Source organism: Muntiacus reevesi, chromosome 1 (assembly GCF_963930625.1).
Source record: "Muntiacus reevesi chromosome 1, mMunRee1.1, whole genome shotgun sequence".
Classification (NCBI taxonomy): domain Eukaryota; kingdom Metazoa; phylum Chordata; class Mammalia; order Artiodactyla; family Cervidae; genus Muntiacus; species Muntiacus reevesi.
The window spans coordinates 184,711,191-184,735,918 of NC_089249.1; the positions used below are offsets into that span (position 1 = coordinate 184,711,191).

Genomic DNA, 24,728 nt, shown 5'->3' on the forward strand with positions numbered 1-24,728 from the left:
TCTTGGGACATGACATGCTGTTTTAATTATTACACATGAGGAAAGGGGCACTCAGAGCTGTCACCAGCTCCGTTCAAAAAGTAGAGCCCAGGCTCATGCCAGAGGCAGGGACTCTTAATTATTACAACAGCCAGAGTAGCCATGGGCTCAGCAGTGGAGGCCAGGAGGCAGATGGATGCTTAGCCCCACCCCCACCCCCACCCCGCAGGGCCTTGTTGGCAGAGCCACAATGACAGGCAGGTTATGAACCCAATGAGGCAGCAGATCACTTCTGGAAAATTTAAAAGATCGGCCAACACCTCCCTAGGATAGCAGCTTGGCATTTACTGAAGCTCTTTGTGTAAAGTCAAGGTTAATCTCATTTTATAATGGAAGACACAGATTCAGAGAAGCAACACCAGGAGGTTTCAGTCACACAGCGATCCCAAGGAGGGCTGGTGTCTCACACCCACGCTGCGATGACTTCTCCAGCTCTCAGTTCAGTTCAGTTCAGTCACTCAGTTGTGTCCCGACTCTTTGTGACCCCATGGACTGCAGCACTCCAGGCTTCCCTGTCCATCACCAACTCCCAGAGCTTGCTCAAACTCACGTCCATAGAGTCGGTGATGCCATTCAACCATCTCATCCACTGTCATTCCCTTCTCCTGCCTTCAATCATTCCCAACATCAGGGTCTTTTCCAATGAGTCAGTTCTTCACATCAGGTGGCCAAAGTATTGGAGTTTCAGCTTCAGCATCAGTCCTTCCAATGAATCTCCAGCTCTACCCACCCCTCAACACACAACACACCCCTCAGGAACATCCTGTATGCCCCCCACCCCATTCCACCAGAAACTTTCCACCAGGGCTGCAAGGCCATCTCTGGGTCAGTAGGGCTCAGAGCCAAACACTTTACCCCATGACGGTTTAATCTGATTCCCTCAATGTCCCCCTGAGGTAGAATTTTGCACTTTCCTCATTGTGTACAACTTAGGAAATTGAGGCTCAGACAGAGAAATTACTGGTCCAAGGTCCCACAGCTGGGAAGCAGCAAAACTTGACTCTTGAGCTGGGCAGATTCCCTGCATGTAGCTCAGGAACCCCCAGCACAACCTACACTGTGGGTCCTCTGTATCAGGGAGATAAAAATGGTCACTTGTTTGCTCAGACAGGACCAAACTGCCAAAGCACTGACATTGTCAAAGCACCATGTTCCAAAGAAACTTCTGGTCGACTTGTTCTCCTCTCATGACAGGGAGCTCACTACCTATCCAGCAGTTCCACCTGTAATAAAGTCCTCCCTTACCCCAAGGAGGAGATCTGTCTTGCTGCTCCCTTACCAGCCTTCTGGAGCTGGAGATGGGAGGGCAGTGGCGGGGGTGGTGTGCAGCGCTGCTCTCAATGCAGGGGCAGCTGAAACGTTCAAACACCCTGATCTCTACTTAGGTTAAATGGCCAATTCCCTAGTGCTCAGGCACAAGCCTAGATGTCCTGGGGCCGTAGCTCTCGCTCACCCTCAGCCAGGAAGACAAGGAGAGCACGGTGCAGCAGATGTACCCCCAAGCGGCGGCGCCGGGTGGGGGGCCAGTCAGCCACCACTCCATAGCAGTGTCCTTGCTTCTGGTTAGTCAGCATCTGGATTCCTGGGGAGATTAGGAATAAGGTCATGAGGGCAGCCTCTGGGAGCTGCGGGCAGAAGTTTGTGCCAGGGAACCCACTGGGTATTGCCCTCAAGCAGGGATAAACCAATGGAGTAAAATATGTGTACATGCAGGTACATAGTTGGTGCTCAGTAATTGCTCATTGGCTGAATGGACAGCTGTGATGGGGAAGGGGTGAGGGAATCAGTAGATCAAGTGCCCTTCATGTGAGCCCACTCCTACCCCACAAGCCAGACACCTACCTAGAGCATCCACAAGACATGCTTCTCGAGTGTAAGCCTCTGCAGGGACCACATGCTGGAAGCAATGCAGGGAAACAACGCCACGACCAGTGGCCCAAATGTCCAGAATCCGGCGTACCTTGGGACAGGCCTGGGGGGAGCCAGGGCAGGGTCAGAGTTTGCCCCATAATTCCTTCTACCTGCCCCAGCCGGGTCAACCCTGCCACAAACCTGCTACTTATCCTCATACCTGTTTTCCTGGCCGTCTTCGGTGGTTAAGGGCCTCCCAGAGATGAATGTCCGGCCGGGCCCGTGTTCCCTTGCCCACGTAGAAGATGGCCTGGACAAAAATCCGAAGGCATTCAGCTAGGGTCAGTGAGAAGGCTCGGGCTGGCAGGTCCTGAGTCTTCCTAGATGGAGTAGATGGCTCAGAGAGGGAAATGTGACAAGAGCTGCCCAGAGATAGTCCTTAAGTCACAGAGCAAACTGAACCCATGTCCAGTGACCCGTTTTATAAAAGGCGGGGTGGGTAACTGATTGCCAAGGACACTCAGCAGCTTGAAGTGGATCCAATTGCCTTTTATTAATAAAGAAACTGATGACCAGAGAGGGCCAGTTCTCTTCCTAAAGACACACAGCAGGACTTCCCTGGTAATACAGCGGGTAAGAATCTACCTGCCAGTGCAGGGGACATGAACACAGGTTTGATTCCTGATCTGAGAAGATTCCACATGCCGCGAAGCAACTGATCCTGGGGACCACAGCTACTGAAGCCTACAAGCTCTAGGGCCTGTGAGCCACAGTTACTGAGTTTGCGTGCCACAACTACTGACGCCGCATGCCCTAGAGCCCACACGCCCCCAACTATTGAGCCTGCATGCTTCAACTACAGAAGCCCTTGTACCTAGAGCCTGTGCTCTACAAGAAGAGAATTCACTGCCATGAGGAGCAGCAATGGAGAGTAGCCCTGGCTCACCACAACTAGAGAAAGCTGCCTGCAGCAAAGAAGATCCAGTGTAGCCAAAAATAAATTAAAAGACACAGCAGGTAAGAACCAATCTCAGAATTTTCCAGCTCCCACTTCTGAGTCATTCCTGCTCCAAGTACCTGGGGTCCAGCAGCAGGTATGTGAAGCTGGACTTCACGACCCCCTCCCGCCACCGTCTGGTGGGGTCTGGCCGCTCGAACTGCTGGACAAGTGCATCTTCATCGGCTTGGGCATCTGGGATACGGCCTGTCCGCAGGGCTTCAGCCAGCTCTGGGCTGTGCCCTGAAAAATCTGGGCCTGGGAAGGGAAACTGGGTCAAGAAAGACAAAGGAAAGGGTGGTTCCCAGAGACGAAGGGAGAAGTAGGTTGCACTCTGAGCCAAGGGATCTTGGAAGATTCCCGGAGACTCCTTGAACTCTGGATACTCACCAGGAGCAGCCTGGGCTTCTTTCAGCCGTCTGAGGTAGTGTGGCCGGGTGAAGGACGTGATGGGACCTGGGCTCTTGCCAAGCGCCCGGAGCCCTTGCAGCAGCTCCAGGTCAGACATGGTAGGGTCCGGTGGACACTGGTCACAGGGGCTGGGGTCCCTGCCTCCTGTGGCGCTTGCCTCATCCTCTGTCAGCCAGAGGGCAGCCAAATCACTGTCGGGGGATAGCTGGTCCTCTCTTGGGATATGGGTGTCAGAAGGTCCAGGCAGCGGTTCCCAAGGGGGACTATGGGTTGAGCTTCTGTCTGGGAAGAACTTGGGGGAGGGGGGATCATCCGGCAAGGTCAGAGTCAGGGCCTGCAGATGGGCATTTAGTTCTGCCTCCCTGTCCTCCATGAGGGGTTGATGTGCCAGCTGTAGGGTGCCCAAAGATCTTGGCACCCTCTGGGAGAGTCGGACACCAGCCCAGGGGGAGATGTGGCCAGTTAGATCCTCAGCTCCCGAAGCCTCAACAGCAGTGACAAAGGAGGTCACCGAGCTGCAGTCCCAGCGCCCCAGTGGGGACTCCAATCCACCATCTGTGTCAGCAGTCTCCGGGTGCGCAAGCAGGCCGGGGGGTCCAGGGCCAGCCTCCAGGCTCACGTCCTTGCCGTTGCCTGTGCCCAGTGTTGTAGAGTTCAGCATCACATTAGGAGGACCGGAGAGGCTGGTATCCAGCCCCTTTTCACAAGGGCCTCGGCCTGGAGCAGGGGGTAAGAGGGAGAGTCAGTAAGGAGGGGAAGAGGAAGTGAGAGAGAAAGAGCAACGTCAGATCGAACAGAAACAGGCAGCTGCAATCACAAAGAGGAAGGGGTGAGGCAGAGGCTGAGAGACTGATCAGAGACCCTGGTGGTGAAGCCCTGGGCATTAGACACAGAGATCTGCAAAGTTATATCAGAGGTTAACCACTCCCAGCCGCCCAGATACCACTCACCTCCAGGCTCTGGCTCGGGTTCTGGCTTCCGGGAGCCTTTCCAGGTCCGGGTTGGGGCCCTGGTCCGAGTCTCCAGCTCCCGAAGCACACGGACACAGTTCTGGTGCCCTTGCTGCTCCGCCAAGTCCAGAGGCAGGAGTCCGTCCTGCAAGGGTGCGGTCAGTAGCGGGCACCCTCTTCCCTCCCTCTCTTCCTCCTTTCCTTCCTCTTTCCCTCTCTCCGGGTTTGCCTTGCTACAGACTGCGATGGGGCCCCCCACCTGGTCGCGGAGCGCGGGGTCCGCTCCCTGGCTCAGCAGCAGCTCCAGGCCCCGGCGACAGCCCCAGGCAGCGGCCACATGCAGCGGTGTCAGTGCCTCGGCCGATCTAGGGCATGAGCGGAGGAGGGGGTCAGTGAAGCAACTCCATCTCCGGGTCCGGGAGCCCTGGCTATCAGCCCTCCATCTCCGCCCTCCATCCTGAGATGCCACACTTCGAACCTGCGCCCTCGGGCTGGGACCCAAACCTCTGCTCTCTGACTCTAGAGCTTCTACCGCCGGATCTGAAACTTTGATTCCCATTTTGACCCCGGCGCATTCTCATATCCTATCCTGGGTCTCGTACCCTGCCTCTGCCTTGGACCCTCAAGATCCCTCCCCGGATTCCCTAAGGTACGCCCCCGGGGATTGAGTCCGCATCCTTGGACGCCGTCTTCAGGACTCCCAGGGCTGGTCCTTGTACTCGGGAGACAGCTCTCGTTCATGGAAGACCTGCCCCGAGACCACACCCGGCCTCACCGAGCGTTGGGGTCCCCGCCTCGGCGCAGCAGGGCCTCGAGGCAACACAGACTCCGCAGGTGCTGGGCTCTGGCTGCCAGGTGCATGGCCGCCGCGCCATCCTCGAGTACCAGATTGGGGTCGGCACCACGGCGCAGCAAGTCCTCCACAGTCCTAGGGATAGAGGGTCAGAGTGGACCGTGGCACTCGCCCCCTACCCCCAGCCCTGGCCCCCCCACCTCCGGCCCTGCCCTCACCGCAACTCCTCCTCCTGCAGCGCCGTCCGCAGCCGCCGCGCCAAACCAACAGCCGGGCCCATGCCCCGGCTGTCTCCTTGGGGCAGCCACCTGGTCACGCCGCCTGCCGGTTTCCAACTTCCCGCGGCGCCCTTGTGCGCACGCGCCGCTCCGCCCCTCGGCTGTCTTCTCCGCGCCCTGGTGCAGTGCAGCGACCCCAGCCAGGCTGAGCGGCGCCGCATCGTCGCCCACATCGAGGGTCGGAGCGTTAGTGCTGGCCCGAGCCCGCGACACCAAGTAGTGCCCAGCGCCAAGTGATGTTTGCTCAGGGCCAAGTGATGTCTGGGGCCTCTGATAAGGGCCCGGAAGGGTGGAGGTTGCCATGTGTGCCCTCTCACAACGGTGTAAACAAGAACACACCCTGTTGGAGGGGATGGAGCTTCGATCCCCGGGACCTGGGGGTGCCACAGGGCACCGAGTCTTCCCGAACCCTCTGCCGAGGCGCACGCAGCCATCACAGTATGTCACGTTTCAGTTAATAGCTACCGCCTGCGGAGGCTCTGCGCCGCCCGTTTTCAGTCCTGCGGAGTCTGAAGTCCATTACTTTGGAGCCCTGGGCCTCTTAGAGTGTTAGTTTCCCCATATGCAGAATGGGAGAATAATCCCCTCCAGGCTGGTGTTAAGTTGAAAGAGGGACCTGGCACACGGGTGCCCAGTAAAGGCTCCTGGGAAAGTAAAGCTGTTTCTTGATAAAGCTATTTTCGTTTTATATGGAACTGAGAAAATCTAGCTGGTAAGGTGTGTTTTTTTTTTTTCCCCACAACTGCTCATTATCCAGGAAGATCAAGTTGAGTGATGGACCTGTTCTATCTGTTTCCCTTCCTCTGGAGAGCATCCACTCTATTTCCTGATGGAACTATAAACCTCTCTTCCCAGAGAGGCTTGAGAGAGGCCTGACCAATGAGGGCATTCCACAGTTCTGGCCCATGACTGACCCAAGCAAGACCTGTCACAAGGGGTGCTGCGAGAGCCCTCACTTCACCTGGGTTGGGATTTGCAGAGTGGTCAGCCATGTTACCCCTTTCCACAGGTTGGGAGGAAAGCAGGGCATAATGAAAACCAACCATGCAGGGTGTTTCAGCTCTTCCCAGAGCAATGTCAGAGCACCTGGATACAGCCAAGCCTAAAGCTACACCTTAGCTTCTTATCTACAAGAACCTAGCCATTCTCCTTTCAGTCCAGTGGGTGGGTTTTCTGTCACTCGCAACTGAAAAGATTTCAATGAACAGTGGACTTGGGTTAGGGAGTCTCAGATTTTTATTCTGATGACAAAAATCACACAAAGCACAACAAAAATTACAACTGAAAAACTCAGGAGTGGGAATATGAGCTGGGAAACATGGGGACTGGGTGTCCAGAGTCCCTGGGATGCTTCCTGGAATCTTAGGGTTCCTTCAGGGCTGCCCAGGTGCCTCAGATACTTCCTAGAACCCCCTCTGGGGGTCCTAGCGAGCCCAGTCTGAGAACCAGTGTTCCGTGCCAAGGGTTTCATTGTACAAGAAGGCTGGATGCACAGGGATGGTTCAGACAGTGGCCTCAACCTCAGTGGCTTCATCGTCCTCCTCCAGCAGGCTATAGGAGGCATGGCTTTGGCAAGGCCGCTGCAGTGGATGAGACAGCAGCTTGGCCATACAGTTGTGAAGCTCAAGGGCTGGCCCAGCCAGCGCCACTTCGTACTTATAACTGGTACCTTTGGTATCCAGGCTTCCCATGAAGGCAAACATGTCCTGTGGGGCCAAGGAAGGGTTGTTCATGCAGATGTTCTGCTGCCAAGCCCTCCCTGTCTTGGAGGACCTCTCAGGAGGGATCTCAGGGATGGGTTCTGAAGGGTGCAGAGGAGTTTGCCAGGGAGAAACTATTCCCACATTCAGCAAACATTTCCTGCCACCCACCCACCCCAAGGGTCTCAGAGCTGGAGCCCCTAGTCTGGAGAAGCACATGACCCCCAGCCCCCTGACGCTGATCTATCCAGAAGAGCAGGGAAGGCTTCTCAGAGTAGGGTCTTCCAGTTTGTGTACTGACATATAAACAGGAGCTGGGCTCAACCCCCTCTGCTCACGGTTGGGTCAAGTGAGGCTCAGAGAGATAAGTGGCCAAGTCGAGATGCCATGACTAGTTCAGGGCTGGAATGTAAAGGACCAGCAGAGCCTGGGGAGGCAGGGAGGGAAGTGTGCTCCAAGCAGAGGGCACAGAGACAGAATAAGCAGGAAGAGAGAGAAGCAGGGGATGTTGGGGATGAGGTGGATAGGACCTTACATCCTCCTGGGCCACCGTCCCAACAGCCCCTTTAGTTCACTGCAGACAAGTGGGAGATGTTGGAATCTGACTGACCATGATCTAGAAGGGCCAGGAATGGTAAGAAGAAGGCTAATGGCAGAGCAGTGTGTGAGTGGGCAGGGGCAGGTGGCTTCCCTTCTCCCCACCCCATAGGAGTACAGGTGCCTCTGAGCCTGTTGCCAGGTACCACTGTGCCTGAGACATGCTGTGTGACCCTGGCCTGGTTTCTTGCCCTCTCTGAGGCTGCTTTTCCTCAGCACAGATCATAATCTAGGGGGTGAGCATAAGATGCCCTGACGGCCCTCAGTGAAAAGGGCCTCCTTTCCCTTAGGGCTGGGGTAGGGGGGTTCGGAGACCTCCCATGTACATCCACCTGCCGCCCATACTCTGGTGGCTTCTCACCTTCCAGCTCATTTCTTCCTCCTTCTCGTCAGTGCCGTTGTGGATGTAAACAACATCAAAGAAGAAATACGGGCACTGGAACATTTTCTGCAGTGGAAGAAAGGTAGTCTTTGGGACTAGGGTCACCCTATGGCCCCATGACCCCAAATCTCTAGATTCTGGGAACCTGATTCCAGGTACCCCAGCACCTGTGGTCAGGAAGTCCCTTCTAGTATCTAACTACCATCGTGCTGGCTGCAGGCATCCTTCTCCCAGGTCTCACTCACCTTCATGGGCTCTGTCAGGGAGAACTGGGGCTGGCAGGGTGGACGGCTATAGACCAGGATGGTTCGGACCACATACGGCGGTGGGATCGTCTGCACGTTCTCCGTGACTGGCAGCTCAGTCTTCTGCTGGCTGTGCAGCACGAAGGGGGATGGTCAGAGTACACCTTGGTGGCCTGCCCTTCTCGTGCCCCCAGGAGAGCCCAGCTCCTCACTGGGTATGAGGTCCCACCTGACCCCTCCCGAGTTCACTGTTGCTTCTGAGCCTTTCCCCATGCTGTTCCCTCTGCCCCGGCACCTTCCCAGCTTCACCTTTCTCCCTGACCTCTCCTGCCCCATCAGAGGTTTTGCCGACCCCAAAGCCAGAGCTTGCTCGGATTACAACGGCAGAGTCTGATCAACACAACAGTGACCACATGACCCACAGAGCCAAAAATGTTTACTATCTGGCCCTTTAAAGAAAAAGTTTGCGGCCCTGCAGTTAAAGTAGTGGCGGGCCACTGGGCTGTCAGAATATAACCCAGAGGAACTTCCTTGGTGGTCCAGATGTTAAAAAATCTGCCTTGCATTACAAGGGACACTGGTTGGATCCCTGGTCCGGGAAGATCCCACATGCCACAGAGCAACTATACCCAAGTGCCACAACTACAGAGCCTGTGTTCCAGAGCCCACAAGTTGCAACTACTGTGTCCACGTGCTGCAACTACTAAAGCCTCTGCATCTACAGCCTGTGCTCTGGAACAAGAGAAGCCACCGCAATGAGAAGCCCGCTCACTGCAACTAGAGAAAGCCAAGACCCAGTACAGCCAAAAAGAAATACATACATAAATAAATTAGAAGGAAAAAAAGAAAGTAACATAGAGGGCAAGATGTGAAAAAGAACCTCTTTTGCAAAAATGCTTTCAGACAGGTAAGTAAGCAATTGTTCCAGGGGGTAAGGCTGAGAAAGGAGGCCTTTCGGCCTCCCGAAAGGACTATTTCTGGGCTGTTTGGAGCTTTTACCCAGAAGGGGTTCTTCTCTTCAAAGGTGAGTAATAATTTCCCCATGGGGGACTTACATGAGGCTGAAGAGACCTTCCAGATCTGGTGAGAATGCTAAGGAGAGCAGAGCAGTGCATGGGTAGACAGAGGTGGGTGGCTTCCCTCCTCCAGAGGCTGGGAGAGTACAGGTGCCTCTGAGCCGGCTGCCAGGAGGCATGCTATGTGACCCTGTTCCAGTCACTTGCCCTCTCTGAGCTAGTTTTCCCTCAGCACAGATCATAAACGAGGGTGCTGGAATCAGATGACCTGAAGGCCCTCAGTGACTCAAAGCCCCCCTTTCCCTCAGGACTGGGGCCATTCTCTTCCCTGCATAGAAAGGATACTGAAGGTGGAACAGGAAGCTGTTTCCAGGTCGTAGAGGCAGCTGCAGAGTTCACGGGGGTCAGAGGTCAGGCCAGACAGCTGCAGGGAAGACTGAAACTCAGCAAGGTGCTCTCAGCCCTGGGGGCCCCCGGGGAACCAGGCTTGCCCCCAGCCTCACCCAGGCCGTGTCATCGTTCACCACCACCAGCGCAAACTCGTGGCTCTTGTCAATTTTGTGTTTTGTCCGCACGAACATCTCGATCATTTTCTGGGAGACATTGAGGGCGTTGGTTTTGGAGCTGGGGTGAGAGTGAGGCGGTGGTTAAGGCCCAGGTCACGCAGCCAGGCAGGTGGTAGAGCCCAGCCGCAAACCCAGCCCAGCTGACTCTCCAGCTTTTGTCCTCACTGAATGGGTCCCTCTGGCCAGCCTGGGCCTCACATCTGATCCAGAGGAGGCACCCCACCTTGGCTCAGTCATGGATCATCAGGAATGCCAGAGAAGGGGAGGTAGGCTTGTGCTCAGGCCCTGCTGCCTGACCCCAATGAGACTCAGCTGCTCACAGGCCAGGACTTTGGAGTCAGCCAGGCCTTGCTCTGAATCTGGCTCTGCCCATTTGCCAGGAGGACTTAAGCAAGTCACCTTGCTTCTCGGAGTTTCCCAGTCATGGCTGTGACATGGGTGGAGTGTGACAGCTCTCAAGTGCTGAGAACAGAACCCCAGTGGGCTGCAGCTGTAACATTACCAGTTATCACGGTTACTCTCCAATCCCTCCGGGACCCAGGAGTTAGTCTCAGAGAGACAACCCTGCATTTTGGGGGCTGGGCTCCTCCCAGCCATGGTGGCAAACCCCAGCCCCCAAATAACCCCTCTCACCCATTGAATGACTCAAGCTTTGGCAACGCCATTTCCTCTGACAGGTCCAGGCAGATGATCTGCAACAAATTTGGAGGCTAGTGAGGGCTGTGACCAGCAGTACTTGGCAACTGGATGTCACTGTGGGCCCCCATGCCACTCTGCTGGCCCTCTCCAAGAAGCCCCATGGGAGAAGGCTATATGATGACCCCCAGTTCCCAGCCAAGCCGTCCACTCTAGAAGGAGGCAGCTGAGGGACTTCCCTGGGGGTCCAGTGGTTAAGAATCCGCCTTCCAGTGCAGCAGACAAAGGTTTGACCCCTGGTCAAGGAACTAAGATCCCACATGCTGCAGGGCTACTGAATCCACTTCAGTTGTGTCCAGCTCTTTATGACCCCATGGACTGTAGCCCTCCAAGCTCCTCTGTCCATCGGATTCTCCATGTAAGAACACTGGAGTGAGTTGCTATGCCCTTCTCCAAGGGATCTTCCGAACCCAAGGATTGAACCAGCGTCTCCTGCATTGGCAGGTGGATTCTTTACCACTGAGCCACTTGGGAAGCCCAGCTGCCCTAGGACACTAATAGAAAGGGACTGTTTTCCAGAGTGAATCCTAAAGAATGACATTTAATCCAAGGTTCCCTAACATCTCAAAGCCACAGGCCAAGCCTCTCACTTACCACTTTCTCTGGACAGTTGACCCTTGGGGTCCGCACCTGGATCTCTGGGGCTGGTGGAGGCACCTGCCACGACTTGGGACCGGCTCCTGGAGGGTTGGTGGCCCCGTCATCAGCACTGGCCGCCTCGCCCTCACCCTCACTGCGGCTGCCCACACTGGTCTGGGCCCCCAGCGCCCGGTCCTCAGCCCCCTCGGGGTTGGAGCGAGTTCGGGGCCTGGGCTCAGCTGACTGCTCCTCTTCCTCCTCCTCCTCTTCCTCCTCTTCCGTGGGACAACTGGGCTCTGCCACCTCCATGGTTCCGGAGTGGCTGGATGCAGCAGGGATGAGGGAAGCCAGGATCCTTTCCTTAGGGCTTTTAAAAGCATTTGGTTACTGAGCAGAACAGGTCATAAGTCTCTTACTGACAATAAGAGTCACTCTGCTCAGGGACTCAGTTTCCTCATCTGTAGGATGGGTACCTTTTACACTTATCAACCCAGCATCCACTCTGACTTGAGATAACAGCCTCCCCTTTTTTTTCGTAGAGCTAACCCCTCCTCTCCCCCTTTTGGCTAAGGTGCTCATCTGGCCACTGTGAATGGCTCAGGGATGAGGACGTGACCCAGAACACGCCAAGGAGGGGCAGATCCGAATTGCAGTACTGGAAGGATACAAGTCCAAAGCTGCTAGGAGCCTCTCTTGCTTCCAAGAGGGGAAAGAGAGCTTGCCTGAAGTGATGCTCACCCAGAAAATGAAAGACTTCTCAGCGCCCGGATCCAGCTATGCCTAAATTCCCTTTCTTGCTTAAGCCAGACTGAGTTGGGGGTTCTGCCACCTGAAACTGAAAATGTCTTGGTGAATAAAGGATACGAACTTCTAGGGTTCTCCCCTCCGTAGTGACTGCTTAGGCGGTGTCTGCACACTGGAGAGGTGTGCAATTCCTTTGCGGAAAAACGGGGCGCCAGTGGAACACTTTGTCTGTCTAGGCAATGGGTGAGGGCTGCTGGGGATGATCTCTGAGCGCCTTGCAGCCCCCATAATCTCGAAGGAAAGCATAGCAGCAGCAAGAGAGATGGAGGCTAGACTGCAGGAGAAACTAGAGCTGAAGGCGGTAGCCTCAGAGCAAATGAGAGGCTGAATTTCTGCAGCTAAGGAAGGTGGGCCTTTAAGGACGGATCCCGCACGCGTTCACCACCCAACTTCTGCTCACCGTTGCCTGAACCTCCTTCCTACTCATCCGCTGACTCGCTAGGAAGCCGCCATCTTTAGCAGCCGGAAGTAGCTCGGCGCGGCCGTCACGCCTACTGGGAACTGTAGTTCAGCGGCCGAAAGCCGAGCGGAGAGATGAATGGGACGAAGCTGGAGAGCCTTGGAAGCTGATAGGGTGAGACTGTGCTAGGAGGCGGGGTTTGGATTGTGATAGGCTGGAGTGGGAGTCGAGTGGGGCCGGATCTGGGATGCGATTGGCTAAAGTGAGACAAGGAGGAGTTTTTATGTTTCTGGCCGATTCAGATTACGGTGGTCAGCCCTTCTGACGTGATAGGCTAAATCGGGGCAGAGTGGAGTAAGACTTACAATGGGAAAGGCTCAGAAAGATGGAGAAGACCTAGTTTACCGTGTGATTAAACAAAGTGGGGCTGAATTGGGCGGGATTTAGAAGAGGAGGGGCTGATTGGTGATTGATGGACTTGACCGAACCTCAGTGAGGGGATTTTGCGGCAGAGGTGGGCGTGGTCCAGATCCCAAGGCCCCTCCCAATTATTTAAATCAGCCCCTTTTTTACAGATATTTGCAAAAATTAAAAAAATACCAAGCCAGAACTATTTCAAGCCACCCTTCCTTTCTTCATGCACACTTCTCCCTTCAGCTCCATAACCACCTAAAAACTGAGCCTCAGTTTCTTGTTAAAATCTGTTAAACCTGCCCACATAACCTAAACTCCGGTTCAAAGAGAGTCCGGAGGGGCTGTGTAAAATGAACTTTGAAAGATGGAGAATTTGCTGAAAAAACAAGAGGGGTAAGGTCATTCCAGGCAGAAGGAACCGCCTGGGCAACAGTTTGTAGGTTTTGAGGAGCTTTGGAGCTGTGAAAGTCTCTTAATGTGGCTGGAACAGAGGCTAAGAGTGAGAAATTTAATGTTCACCCTCAAGTCAGAAAATTGCCAACTTCTCTCGCTACGACCTTTGGGGGAACGGAGGCAGGAAGATTCAGCCTCGTAGAGTCTGTCAGTGGAACCAGAGAGATTCAGGCTACTCCAGGCTATGCACAGTTTACATCAAATGCACGAGGAAGGAAGGGGTGTTTCAGGCAAAGGTTAAGGCATGGCCAAAGGCACCAGGGTGTGAGGGAATTGAGGAGCTTCAGCTGTTCATGGAAGAAGTTATCGTAGCTAGAGACGGGAGTACACACTGGTGCCACCCGCATACATAATTTTATTGAAGACCTTGAATGCCAGGCTGAAGAGCATGAAATGTTTCCCAAGGGCAATGGGGAGCCATGGAGGGTGTATGAGCCAGGGAGGTGAACAGCGAGACCTCTGTCTCTGGGTCCTGGGTGGGGAAGGGAGTGGAGGCGGGGGAACCCTGGGAGGGAGCTGGGCTGGCATCCACCTTGGGGAGGAGAGAGGCTTGAGCTCTGCTTGTGGATGGAGATGCGGAAGAGGCCCTTTAGAGGTGGATGCAGGGAAAATGAACAGGATGTAGGAATCTCTGGGATCTGAGGAATTCAGCATTTATGGAGGAGAAACAGAGGAACCAGAGATGGGGAGGTCAGAGAGGCAGCAGGCAACAAGGAGGGCGCCTTACGATTCAGTTCTCTGATGGTGCCTGACCATGTGCAAATGTATATATATGCAAACATATATGCATATATATACACACATTATATATATATATAAATACACATATATGTGTGTATATGTATGTATATGAGGAGGGTATGGCAACCCACTCCAGTATTCTTGCCTGGAGAATGCCCATGGACAGAGGAGCCTGACGGGCTACAGTCCAAGGAGTCACAAAGAGTCAGACACGATTGAGTGACTAAGCACATAGAGGTATATATACATATACATGTATATATATACAATGTGTACAATATATACAATATACACAATATACTATATATATATATACTGGAATATCACTGAGCCACAAAACAGAAAGAAATTTGCAGCAACAGAGATGGGCCTAGAGATTATCATGCTGCATGAAGCGAGTCAGACAAAGACAAATATATGATATCACTTATACTGCTGTTTAGTTGCTCAGTTGTGTCTGACTCTTTGTGACCCCATGGATTGTAACCTGCCAGGCTCCTCTGTCTATGGAATTTTCCAGACAAGAATACTGGAGTCGGTTGCCATGTCCTTCTCCAGGGATTTCACTTATATGTGGAATCTAAAAAAATGATACAAGGCTTCCCTGGTGGCTCAGTGGTAAAGAATCTGCCTGTCAATGCAGGGGACATTGGTTCGATCTCTGGTCCAGGAAGATCCACATGCTGTGGAGCAACTAAGTCCATGCTCCACAGCTATGGAGCCTGTGCTCTGGAGCCCAGGAGCCACAACTACTGAGATCATGTGCTGCAACTACTGAAGCCTGTGTGCCTCGAAACTGCTCCACAAGAGAAGCCATGGCAATGAGAAGCCCGCATACCCCAAATAGAGAGTATCCCCGCTCACCACAACTCGAGGAAAAAGTTGACGCAGCAATGAAGACCCAGCATAGCCATAAATAAATAAATAAATAAATTTTTTTATTTTAAAAATAAAATACAAGATGTACAGTTAAATTTTGGGGAAAATGATACAAATGATCTTATTTACAAAACAGAAATAGACTCACAGACATAAGAAAGCAAATTTATAGTTACCAAAGGGGAAGTGGGGGGAGAGATAAATTAGGACTTTGAGATTAAGAGGTACACACTATATACAATAAACAACGAGGACCTACAAAAGGCACAGGGAATTATATTCAGTATTTTGTAATCCTATAATGAAAAGAACCTGCGAAGGAATAAAAAAGAATTTGTAATATTCTAAAAGAAAGAATAAAAATAAAAAACACTTGGCTGCATACCTGAAACTAATACAACATTGTAAATCAGCTATATTTCAAAAGAAATTTTTTTGTTTTGAAAAAAACAAAACAAAAACCTCCCATGACACTGAAGGAAGACAAAGAAACTAGGGCTCAGAAGGGACCATCGCTTGCTCAGGGGGACCAACTCCAGGTCTGTCTGTGACTTGAAGTGGAGCGAGAACTCTGACGCTTAAGGGACAGTCAGAGGCCAAGTGAAGAGCATCAGCCCAGAGGAGCACTCTAGCTTCCAAGAAATAAAATCTAAGGGTCAGAGTTGGAGGAGCCGTGGCCTTGGAAGCAGAGGCGAGGAGGGACAGGCATCTCGGGAGCTGGACATGTGTCCTGTTGCTAGGGCTGGAGGAAGCCCCTGTCCTTGAAGAGGAAACTACACAATAGCAAGTCACATGGCCAGGGGAGAAGGCTTCCTGTTTCCCGGCCCCTCCCAGGCTGGCCTTGGCCAGCCCAAGCTTGAGCGGGCAGTGGTCAGAGTGACCCCAAGAATGTCCAGGGACTTGGTTTTCTGACCAAGGTACCCCCCAGGAGAACAGGGAAGTAGAGCGGGCTGAGGGAACCAAATCCCAGGATTAGAATCTCTGGTTCAGGAGAGCCCTGGGGAGGAGAGAGGACAGTTGAACTCCTCCTCCCAAACCCAGATAGGGGAGGCAAGGGATCAGAGAGAGAGAGGAAAATAAAGGAGACAGAAACGAAGGAAGAGGTCAGGGCAACCTTGAGAGGTAGTGAGCTGACCATCAAGGGAGGCATTCAAATGCACCAAATCCACATTGATAACTCAAGATCCTTTTGGAGAAGTGAAATCAATGCCCATTTCACAGAAGAGGAAATTAAGGTTGTCATTTGCTTTGAGCTGAAGTCAGGTTGTAGTTTTAGTGGTTGAGGATAAAGGAGGATTCAGAAGACACTGATTTCTGGATAACAATGAGTGCCAGGGCCACACGGCCCCGAAGCCGGCGAGGGAGACACGCTCTGCCCGTAAGTGTTCCCCTCCCTGCCACACCCAACCCTGCAAGACCCCAGCACCCAGATCTGCCTGGCTCAGAGCTCAGTCCTGGGGATCATTTGCAGGGTGAGCTGGACCCTGTGGCAGAGAGCTCAGAGGAGGCTGAGGCAGCCAGTGGGAGCTCTGAGCCGGGCCCTGTGGCATCTCAAGATAGCGCCAAGCTGGAACTGTTGGGCCCTGAGGTGGAGGCCAAAGGGCAGGGCTTGGAGAGCAGGTAAGGCCCACTTGGTCTGTGTCCCCCACTGCAGGCCTGGCACATCTTTCCCACCCATAGATGGTTTTTATGTCCCTCCCCGACTCACACACATGCCATGGCTCCCATTGCCCGTGGCCTGACTTTCAAGGCCCTGTATGATGCAGTGCTGGCCTTGTTACAAACCCTCTGTGTGTTAGCTATCCCAGATGACCCCATTTCCAGAAATTTCCATCCTTCACCTCTTCACAGGACTGACAAAGAAGTTGATGGGGACACTAGCAGGGGACCAGCCCCAGCCCCTGAGGAGCGGCCCCATGAGGAAACCCACCAGGCCCCAGAGGTAGCCCCACAGGACGAGGAGAGCGTCCCCCCTGGACCTGATGTATTTCAGACTCTTCAGCAAGCGCTGAGCTCTCTGGAAGCAACTGCTGCTGCCTGGCGCCACCGTCCCCCAAACTGTCCTGGGCCAGCGGATGCAAAGGACAGAAGCCAGGGGGCACCAAAGCCCTGTTTGGAGCAGGAGGGGGCTGGGTGCTGCCAGCGGGAGGCAGCCAGATTGGCTGAAAGGAATGCCTGGCTGCGTTTGGCCCTGGGCAGCCGGGAGGATGAGCTGATCCGCACACAGAACTCCCTGAAGGCCTTCCAGGCTGAGAAGGAGATGCTGCAGAGAGAGGTGAGCAGGGCAGGCCTGCCACCCAGGCATGCCTGGTGGGAGGGAGGCAGGCCTGGCATAAGACACATTGAATCATTTGTTCATTTGTGAAGATTTCTTGGAGCTTTGACTTGCCTCGCTGTTGTTCAGTCGCTCAGTTGTGTCCAACTCTTTGCAACCCCATGGACTGCAGCAAGCCAGGCTTCTCTGTCTTCTCTGCCATCTCCCAGAGTTTGCTCAAACTTATGTCCATTGAGTCAGTGATGCTATCTAACCATCTTATCCTCTGTCACCCTCTTCTCCTCCTGTCTTCAATCTTTCCCAGCATCAGGGTCGTTTCCAATGAGTCAGCTCTTTGTATCAGATGGCCAAAGTATTGGAGCTTCAGCTTCGGCATCTATCCTTCCAATGAGTATTCAGGGCTGATTTCTTTTAGGATTGACTGATTTGATCTCCTTGCTGTCCAAGGAATTCTCAAGAGTCTTCTCCAACACCACAGTTCAGAAGCATCAATTCTTTGACGCTCAGCTTTCTTTATGGTCCAACACTCATATCCATAATTGACTACCGGAAAAATCATAGCTTTGACTGTTTGGACCTTTGTCGGCAACCCCAAAGAGACAAAGGTCCCTCGCAACTTTAGTTAAGAGGATCAGAGAGGCCCACCGAAGAAATGACACTTGAATAAAGGCCACAAGGAGGCAAGGGAGGAACCATGTAAGGAACTGGGGAAGAGCATTTTAGACAAAAGGAACAGTATATGCAAAGGCTGGAGGTTGGAGTGCGATTCGTGTGTTCAAGAAACAGTGAGGAGGCCAGTGTGGGGCTGAGCAGGAGGAGACAAGGGTACCGAGGTGGTGGGAGCAGATCCCGGAGGGCCTTGTGGGCCTCAAGGAGGATTTGAACTTTTGCTCTGAGTGAGGTGGGAGGCACGGAGGGCTCTGAGCAAGCAAGGGTGGAGACCTGATGCAGGTGCTCACAGGCGCCCTCTGGCGACTTTGTGAGGAACAGCTTGTGGATTCCAAGGTGGAATCTTGGAGATCCAGGAGGTGGCAAAGTTGTGGAGACGGTGAGAACTGGGCAGATTCAGCGGGGATGCTGAAGATGGAGCTGGCAGGTGGGATGTGAAAGCTCGAGAGGGGCTGAGGACGAGACCTGGATTGAGAGCCTTAGAGACTGGAAGTGAGACATAGGGAGACTGTGGGAGGGGCAGGTTTGGAGGAAGGGAGACCAGAGCACTTAGGCCTTAATCAGCTCAAGATGCCGTGAACCACCCACATGGGGCCATTAAAGGGACAGTTTTATGTCTGGGTCCAGAGCCCAGGTGATGTCAGGGCAGGAGGGACACAGATGGTGAGACCTGGGTTGTGGAAGCCCAGCGCAAGGAGCGGAGCCCATTTCTCAGCTGGGAAAGAGAAGTCTTTTTAAAAAAAGTTTTACCCCCTGACCCCTCCCCCCAACCCTGGCCCCTTCCCCCAACCACCAACGTGTTCCCTGTATCTGTGAGTTCAGTTTTTAAAAATTCTAAGTCTATCTATCTATCTGTGCCCTGCTGCATGACTTGGTGGATCTCAGGTCCCGACCAGGGGTTGAACCCCAGCCCACAGCAGTGAAAGCACTGGGTCCTAACCACTGGATCACCAGGGAACTCCCTTGTTTTACTTTAGATTCCACATATAAGTGAGATCATGTACTATTTGTCTTTATCTGGCTGGCTTGTTTCACTTAGCACAGTACCTTTAAGGTCCTTCTGCGTGCGTGCTAAGTCACTTCAGTTGTGTCCGACTCTTTGTGACCCCATGGACTGTAGCCCACCAGGCTCCTCTGTCCATGGGATTCTCCAGGCAAGAATACTGGAGTGGGTTGCCATTTCCTCCTCCAGGGGATCTTCCCAACCCAGGGATCGAACCCACGTCTCCTGCGGCTCCTGCACTGCAGGCAGATTCTTTACTGTTGAGCTACCGGGGAAACCCTAAGGTCCTTCTATATTGTTCCAAATGGTAGGATTCCTTTTTTACAGATGAATAATATTTCATTCTCTAAATATATTTACCACATCTTATCCATTCATCCATCGGTGGACACTTAGGTTGCTTCTGTGTCTTGGCTCTTGTGAATAATGCTGCAACAAACATGCGGGTGCAGATGTCTTTTCGAGTTAGCATTTTGGTTTCCTTCAGAGAAATACCCAGAAATAGAATTGCTGTATCATATAGTCATTCTATTTTTACTTTTTTGAGGAATTGCCATACTTTTTTCCATAGTGATCGCACCCATTTACATTCTCAACAACAGTGCATGAAGGTTCTCTTTTCTCTACATCCTCGCCTACACTTATCTCTTGCATTCTTTTTTCTTTTGGTTGCACCACTCGGCAAGGCATGCAGGATCTTAGTTCCCCCAACCAGTGATCGAACCCGTGCCTCCTGCAGTGGAAGCGCGGAGTCCTAACCCCTGGACTGCCAGGGAAGTCCTTTTCTTGTCTTTTTGATGCTTGCCATTCTATCTGATGTAAGGTGGTATCTCATTGTGGCTTTGATTTGCATTTTCCTGAGGATTAGTGAGGTTTCCCCAGTGGCTTAGAAGTAAAGAACCCACCTGCAATGCAGGAGCCATAGGAGACACGGGTTCGACCTCTGGGCCGGGAAGATCCCCTGGAGGAGAGCATGGCAACCCACTCCCGTACTTTTTCTTTTTTTTGCCTGGAGAATCCCATGGACTCTCATGCCAGAGGAGCCTGGCAGGCTACAGTCCATAGGGTCACAAAGAGTCAGACACGGCTGAAGTGACTGAGCATGCACGCATGCAAAGATTAGTGATGATGAGCATCTTTTCATGTACCCATTGGACATCTGGAAAGAGAAGTCTTGATTCAGGGACTGCATGACTGAATGCCTGACCAACAAGTCATGGCTGAACGACTTGCCCAAGGTTGTACAAGAAGGTTGTACAGGATGAGAATCTGTGTGTGTGTGTGTGTGGGGGGGGGGGGGTCCTACCTTCCAGCCGGTGCTATTGCCACTGCTCCAAGAACAGGTCTTAGGGAAGAATGGCAGGTGGTTGGAGCCACCCCAGCCTTACATTCCCCATTTCCCCAAAGGTCCAGGAGCTGCAGGATTCCCTGCTGAGGCTGGAGCCCTTCCCACCTCCTTCCTGTGACCAAGCAGGTGGCTCGGGTAGTGGTTCCAGCAGCTCTGGGGCTGACGGAGAGACCTGGGGCTCACAGGTGAGTGTGTGAAGCTAAAAACCGTGGTCTGTTTCAGGTCCTTAGGGTTTGGGGCCATGAGACTCAAGCCTAAACCCATGATGCTGGGCTCTCAATGACAATTCTGGGTGAATCAAGTCACCTCTTTTTGACAGGATCCCTTCTCCCGGGCTCACCCCCTGCTCCGGCGCCTGCAGAGTGATTCCAGCACCCAGATGCTTGGGTCTCTCCCAACCCAGCCCCTTGCTCCTGAGATGCACATCATGGAAGCCCAGATGGAGCAACTCCGAGGGTAAGAGTCACAAATGCTGAGCTCATAAGGGCACTGGTGCCTCCCAGCTGGGATATAAAGCCAGCAGTCTGGAGCTGGAGTGGGGGAGGGATGGGGAAGGGTGGAGATCAGTGGTGTCCTAACTGCCCTTCAAAGTCACTCACTTTTCCCTTTCCCCCACCTCTGGAGGCAGGAAAACTGAGAAGCTCAAATGCTTCAACCGCCTGCTGTCAGCTGTGCTCCAGGAGTACAAGGGCCGGTGTGAGGGCCTCAGCATGCAGCTGGGCCAGCGGGAGGCTGAGGCCACTGCGCTGCGTCTGGCCTTGCAGTATAGGTCAGTGCACCCCACCGTGACTCACTGCCTGGGAAAGAAATGGACATCCTCAGAGGATAGTCTTAATCCCCAGAGAGAGACGGAGCCCTCTCAGAAAAGTATTTGCCCTTGCCATGGAAATTAACTTAAGGCAATTTTCGTCCAAGAGTGCTGAAGGAATTTACAAACTCCCAGGGTTGGGGTTAGGAAGAGCAGTGAGGGATCCAGGAGCAAGTGGGGATGTCACCTACATAGCAAGATGGGTATGCTGGAGTGCTCAGAACTGCCGTCCCACAGTGAACACTGTGAGGAGGCATATGGAGCCTTACTCACTCTCCGGGAGGCAGACTCAGGAGTTGGAAAAGAAGCCTTCATGGATGACTTGGAGGCAGCTGAGAAGGAAGCTCAGAGGCTCCTAGCCCAGGAGAAGGCTGCCATGGATGGAGTGACACTGCAGGATCCATATCCAAGGTACCCTTGGGAGCCCTGGGGACTGGGTGGGCCAGTGAGTGGGGCTCTGGTTGCAGAATGGGGCTCCCAGCACTGGCCCTATATTGGGGGTTGGCGTGGCTCCTATGCTTGGCATTAGGCCTGCTGGAGTTGCCTGGTTTCTACCCAGCAAAGTCAACATGGTGGTGACAGCCATTGGGGTTCGTATAGGACCCACCAGGGCGGCATGAAGATGGGATGGTGGTGCCCACTGACTAGGTGGCCTTATGGTGCTTAATGGGGTTGGCATGATGCTGGTACCCATAGGGGTTGTCATAATGCTGCGTAACAGGGTTGGCAGGTAAGCAATGGTGCTCATTGAGTTGGCGTGATGGCTTCCCCATGATGGTGTGAGTGACTGTGTCCATTGGCACAGTGGCATTCATTCATCATTCATCACTGATGAATGATCATCAGTGGGCTGGTGTTGCCCATATGGGTTTACATTATGGTGCCCACTGTGTTAGTTTGACCATGCCTACCACAGATGGCATAGGAAGGAACCGTCATTGTCAGTAAGGTGGAAGATGACAAAGCCCCCCAGGATTGCCATGAAGTTAGTACAGCCACGCTGACCAGTGTTGACACAGGCCTCTTCTGTTTTCTGCAGTCCCGAAGGCAGCAGTGTGGATAGGCCCACATCACAGGAGGTGGCTACCCAGCTCCTGGGCTATGTTCAGCGTCTCCAGGAACGCCGTGCTCTGGTCAAGATTCCCCCCGAACCTGGCTCCACCTGGGTGCCCATATCTACCGTGCCCCATGCAGAAGCCATGGTGCAGGCAATTCTGGGGACCCAGCCTGGCCCAGCCCTGCCCCGGCTGGAGAAGATGCAGATCCAGCAGGACCTGGCGGCCACACGGGTACACATGGGCTGTGGTCACTGTGTCAGTCTTTCCTGGTGGGACCAAATCTGTTGCTGAGTCTGAGTGAGATGCTGTGAGGGGACCAGGTAGTAAGGGAGACTTTTGCTGGATGTTGTTTGAAATTTGTAACCTGGCGTGAAAGAGCTGGGGGCTTCTCTGTGGTAAAGAATTTGCCTGCCAATGCAGGAGACACAAGTTCGATCCATGGGTCAGGAAGATCCCCTGGAGAAGGGAATGGCACCCCACTCCAGTAGTCTTGCCTGGAGAATTCCATGGACAGAAGAGCCTGGCGGGCTACAGTTCGTGGGGTGGCAAGAGTCAGACATGACTGAGCAGTTATCACACACATGAAAGAGCTGAGGTTCTGAATTTGGAGAAACTCCAGACACTACCATTGAGTTGCTACTTGACTTTGTCTAAGACACTTGCTCTCTCTGAATGTCTAGTTCTACAGCTGTAGTTTTTATGGAAGGATATTTCCCATCATGCAAGATCAAGGTAAGTGTTAGGATTCTTGCCTGAGCAGCCCTCAGTGGGCACCTCCTAGAGGCTCGGTTTTCTCAACAGTTGACCTTCAAGGCACAAATTTTCTACCCTCTCCTTGGTCTCTCAGGAGACTCTGGCAGACCTGATGCTGCGGCTACAGCTGGTGCGGCGGGAAAAGCGGGCTCTGGAACTGCGGGAGGCTGCCCTCCGAGCCCAGGGCCCAGCCCATGTGCTCCTGCTGGAGCAGCTGCGCTGGGAGCGGGCACAGCTTCGGACCGGTGGGGCCAATAGCAGTGGTGGAGACAGCAGTGGAGGTGGGAGCAGCGGAGATGAGGAGGAGTGGTCCCAGGTGAGTGACCCTGCCTTGGCCTGGTAGGGATAGCAGTATACTACTGGATATGTGGCCCTGGTTAATCCTAGCCTCCTTTGAGCCTCAGTTTCCATTTCTGCACCAAAAAAGGAGTTGAATGGTAAAAATGCATGTGAAAGTTCACACTTGTACTTCAGAGTTTCTTTCTTTGAGTGTATTGAGCCCAATAAGCCCCAAGGGATTTAGTGTCTCCCACTCACACCTGTCCCTTCTACTTCCCACCCCCAGGCTATTCATACTTCCCATTCCCCACTCCAGCAGCTCCACACCGTGCTTCATATTTTCCTAAATTTTGGCTCCAGCTTACTCCCTGAGGCTTTCCTTCTTGCCCCTACTGTCTAATCATATCTGTCCTCTGTTTAAAGCGTTAGAGCCTTCTGGAACCCTCCTTTGATCATCTCTTCTATCTCCATGCCTTTCTAAGTGCTACGCCTCTGCCAGGAACACCAGTCACTTTCCTGTTTATCTAACTGAGTCCTTGACATCCTATAGGTCTGAGCTCAGACATCACCTCCTCTAGGAAGTCCTCGTGAACTGCCTGAAAATGAGATCTCTTGTTAGTTATTTCCCTTGTTAGGGAACAACTGTATCCTTATTGGGGTGTATCATAAGGCTGGGGGCTCTGTGAGAGCAGGCACTGTAGCCACCACAGTCTGTGATGACTTCAGTGTCTAGATTGGACTGAACACACTCTCAGCCGAGGTCAGTGTCACTACCCTCCCTTCTGCCTCCCTCAGGGTCCTCCTGCTCTCCCTGGCGGCTGCAGGGGTATTGATGGAGGCCAAGTGAGCAAAGTGCAGGACCCAGAAGAATTGACCCAGGAACTGTCAGCATCACTCACTCGGTGTGTGCCTGGGTACTGTGCTGGGGTGTGTGTGGCCTGGCTGGGGGTAATATGTGAGAGCCCACTGGGGTGTTGCGTACAGTGGAGGACTGGGTGTACCGTTGTATTCACATGGAAACATCTTGGGCAGGTGGGTGGGAGTGGGGAAGGCAGACAGGAGTGGCTATGTCTGTGAGTTCCTCTCTCCCCACCCTTGTACCAGGGCTTTGGGCCTGCGGGAGCAGCTGCAGTCTCTGCGGGAAGAGCTAGAAGAGGTGGCTCGGAAGGGACGAGCCAGACGTGCTCAGAGTACTGAGCTGAACAGTGATTTATGCAAAGCTCACAGGTGGGTCTCTCTGTGTAACCTCAGAGGCATCCCTGGCTCTCTCTGGGCCACAGCTTCCCCCCCTAAGGTGGGTGGCAGGTTCAACCCATTCCACACTTCCTCTGGTCCCTGATGTGTGTCAGCCCCTGCTGAGTGATGCTAGGACCGCCGGAAGACCCAATCTCAAAGACTTCCTGTCTGGGGCTGGGAGTACATAGCCCCTGTCTTGGGTGGAATGGGGGACTGTTTCCTGGCTCAGCCTCCTTCTCCCTCCAGCACCTTGGTCATGGCCTTCCGAGGTGCCCACCGGAAGCAGGAAGAGCAACGGCGGAAGCTGGAACAGCAGATGACACTGATGGAAGCCCGACAGGCAGAGGAACTGGCCGTGCTAGAAGCCACCGAAAGGGCCCTGGGGAGGTCCAGACTTCCCTGCCCGCCTTCCCGGCCTGGGGAGACCTTTCTCTAGGCCCTAACCTGGCCATGTCTGGACGTGCCAGATACTTGTGACAGGTCACATCATAAACTCTTCTGGATATAC

The 24,728-nt window shown here is 53.4% G+C and overlaps 3 protein-coding genes across 5 annotated transcripts; 1 reads left to right on the top strand and 2 right to left on the bottom strand.

Moving 5' to 3' along the window:
• Positions 1-325: 325 nt before the first annotated feature.
• Positions 326-5,369, bottom strand: ANKLE1 (ankyrin repeat and LEM domain containing 1). Its single transcript, XM_065931853.1, has 9 exons — positions 5,260-5,369; positions 5,024-5,176; positions 4,508-4,613; positions 4,249-4,393; positions 3,278-4,015; positions 2,968-3,145; positions 2,111-2,270; positions 1,882-2,011; positions 326-1,621 (listed from the first exon to the last, which is right to left on the bottom strand). The coding sequence occupies exons 1-9, from the start codon at positions 5,319-5,321 to the stop codon at positions 1,461-1,463; spliced, it is 1,833 nt and encodes a 610-aa protein (XP_065787925.1). The 5' UTR covers positions 5,322-5,369; the 3' UTR covers positions 326-1,460.
• A 1,163-nt stretch (positions 5,370-6,532) lies between these two features.
• BABAM1 (BRISC and BRCA1 A complex member 1) lies at positions 6,533-12,436 on the bottom strand. 3 transcript variants are annotated; one of them, XM_065917469.1, is made up of 10 exons: positions 12,305-12,436; positions 11,839-11,935; positions 11,116-11,467; positions 10,459-10,517; positions 9,763-9,883; positions 9,605-9,683; positions 9,299-9,323; positions 8,244-8,373; positions 7,978-8,064; positions 6,533-7,025 (listed from the first exon to the last, which is right to left on the bottom strand). In XM_065917469.1, the coding sequence occupies exons 3-10, from the start codon at positions 11,407-11,409 to the stop codon at positions 6,822-6,824; spliced, it is 999 nt and encodes a 332-aa protein (XP_065773541.1). In that variant the 5' UTR covers positions 11,410-11,467; positions 11,839-11,935; positions 12,305-12,436; the 3' UTR covers positions 6,533-6,821. The 3 variants fall into 3 exon arrangements, with proteins under 3 accessions (XP_065773541.1, XP_065773542.1, XP_065773543.1); XM_065917470.1 differs by having other exon boundaries at positions 11,839-11,929; positions 12,305-12,434; XM_065917471.1 differs by lacking the exon at positions 11,839-11,935 and having other exon boundaries at positions 12,305-12,395.
• A 3,204-nt stretch (positions 12,437-15,640) lies between these two features.
• Positions 15,641-24,718, top strand: USHBP1 (USH1 protein network component harmonin binding protein 1). The gene is made up of 12 exons (XM_065917472.1): positions 15,641-16,169; positions 16,263-16,411; positions 16,643-17,066; positions 20,146-20,271; positions 20,406-20,542; positions 20,715-20,855; positions 21,132-21,305; positions 21,934-22,183; positions 22,800-23,021; positions 23,780-23,886; positions 24,089-24,211; positions 24,467-24,718. Exons 1-12 carry the CDS (start codon positions 16,116-16,118, stop codon positions 24,654-24,656), a joined length of 2,097 nt encoding a protein of 698 aa, XP_065773544.1. The 5' UTR covers positions 15,641-16,115; the 3' UTR covers positions 24,657-24,718.
• The last annotated feature ends 10 nt before the right edge of the window (positions 24,719-24,728 follow it).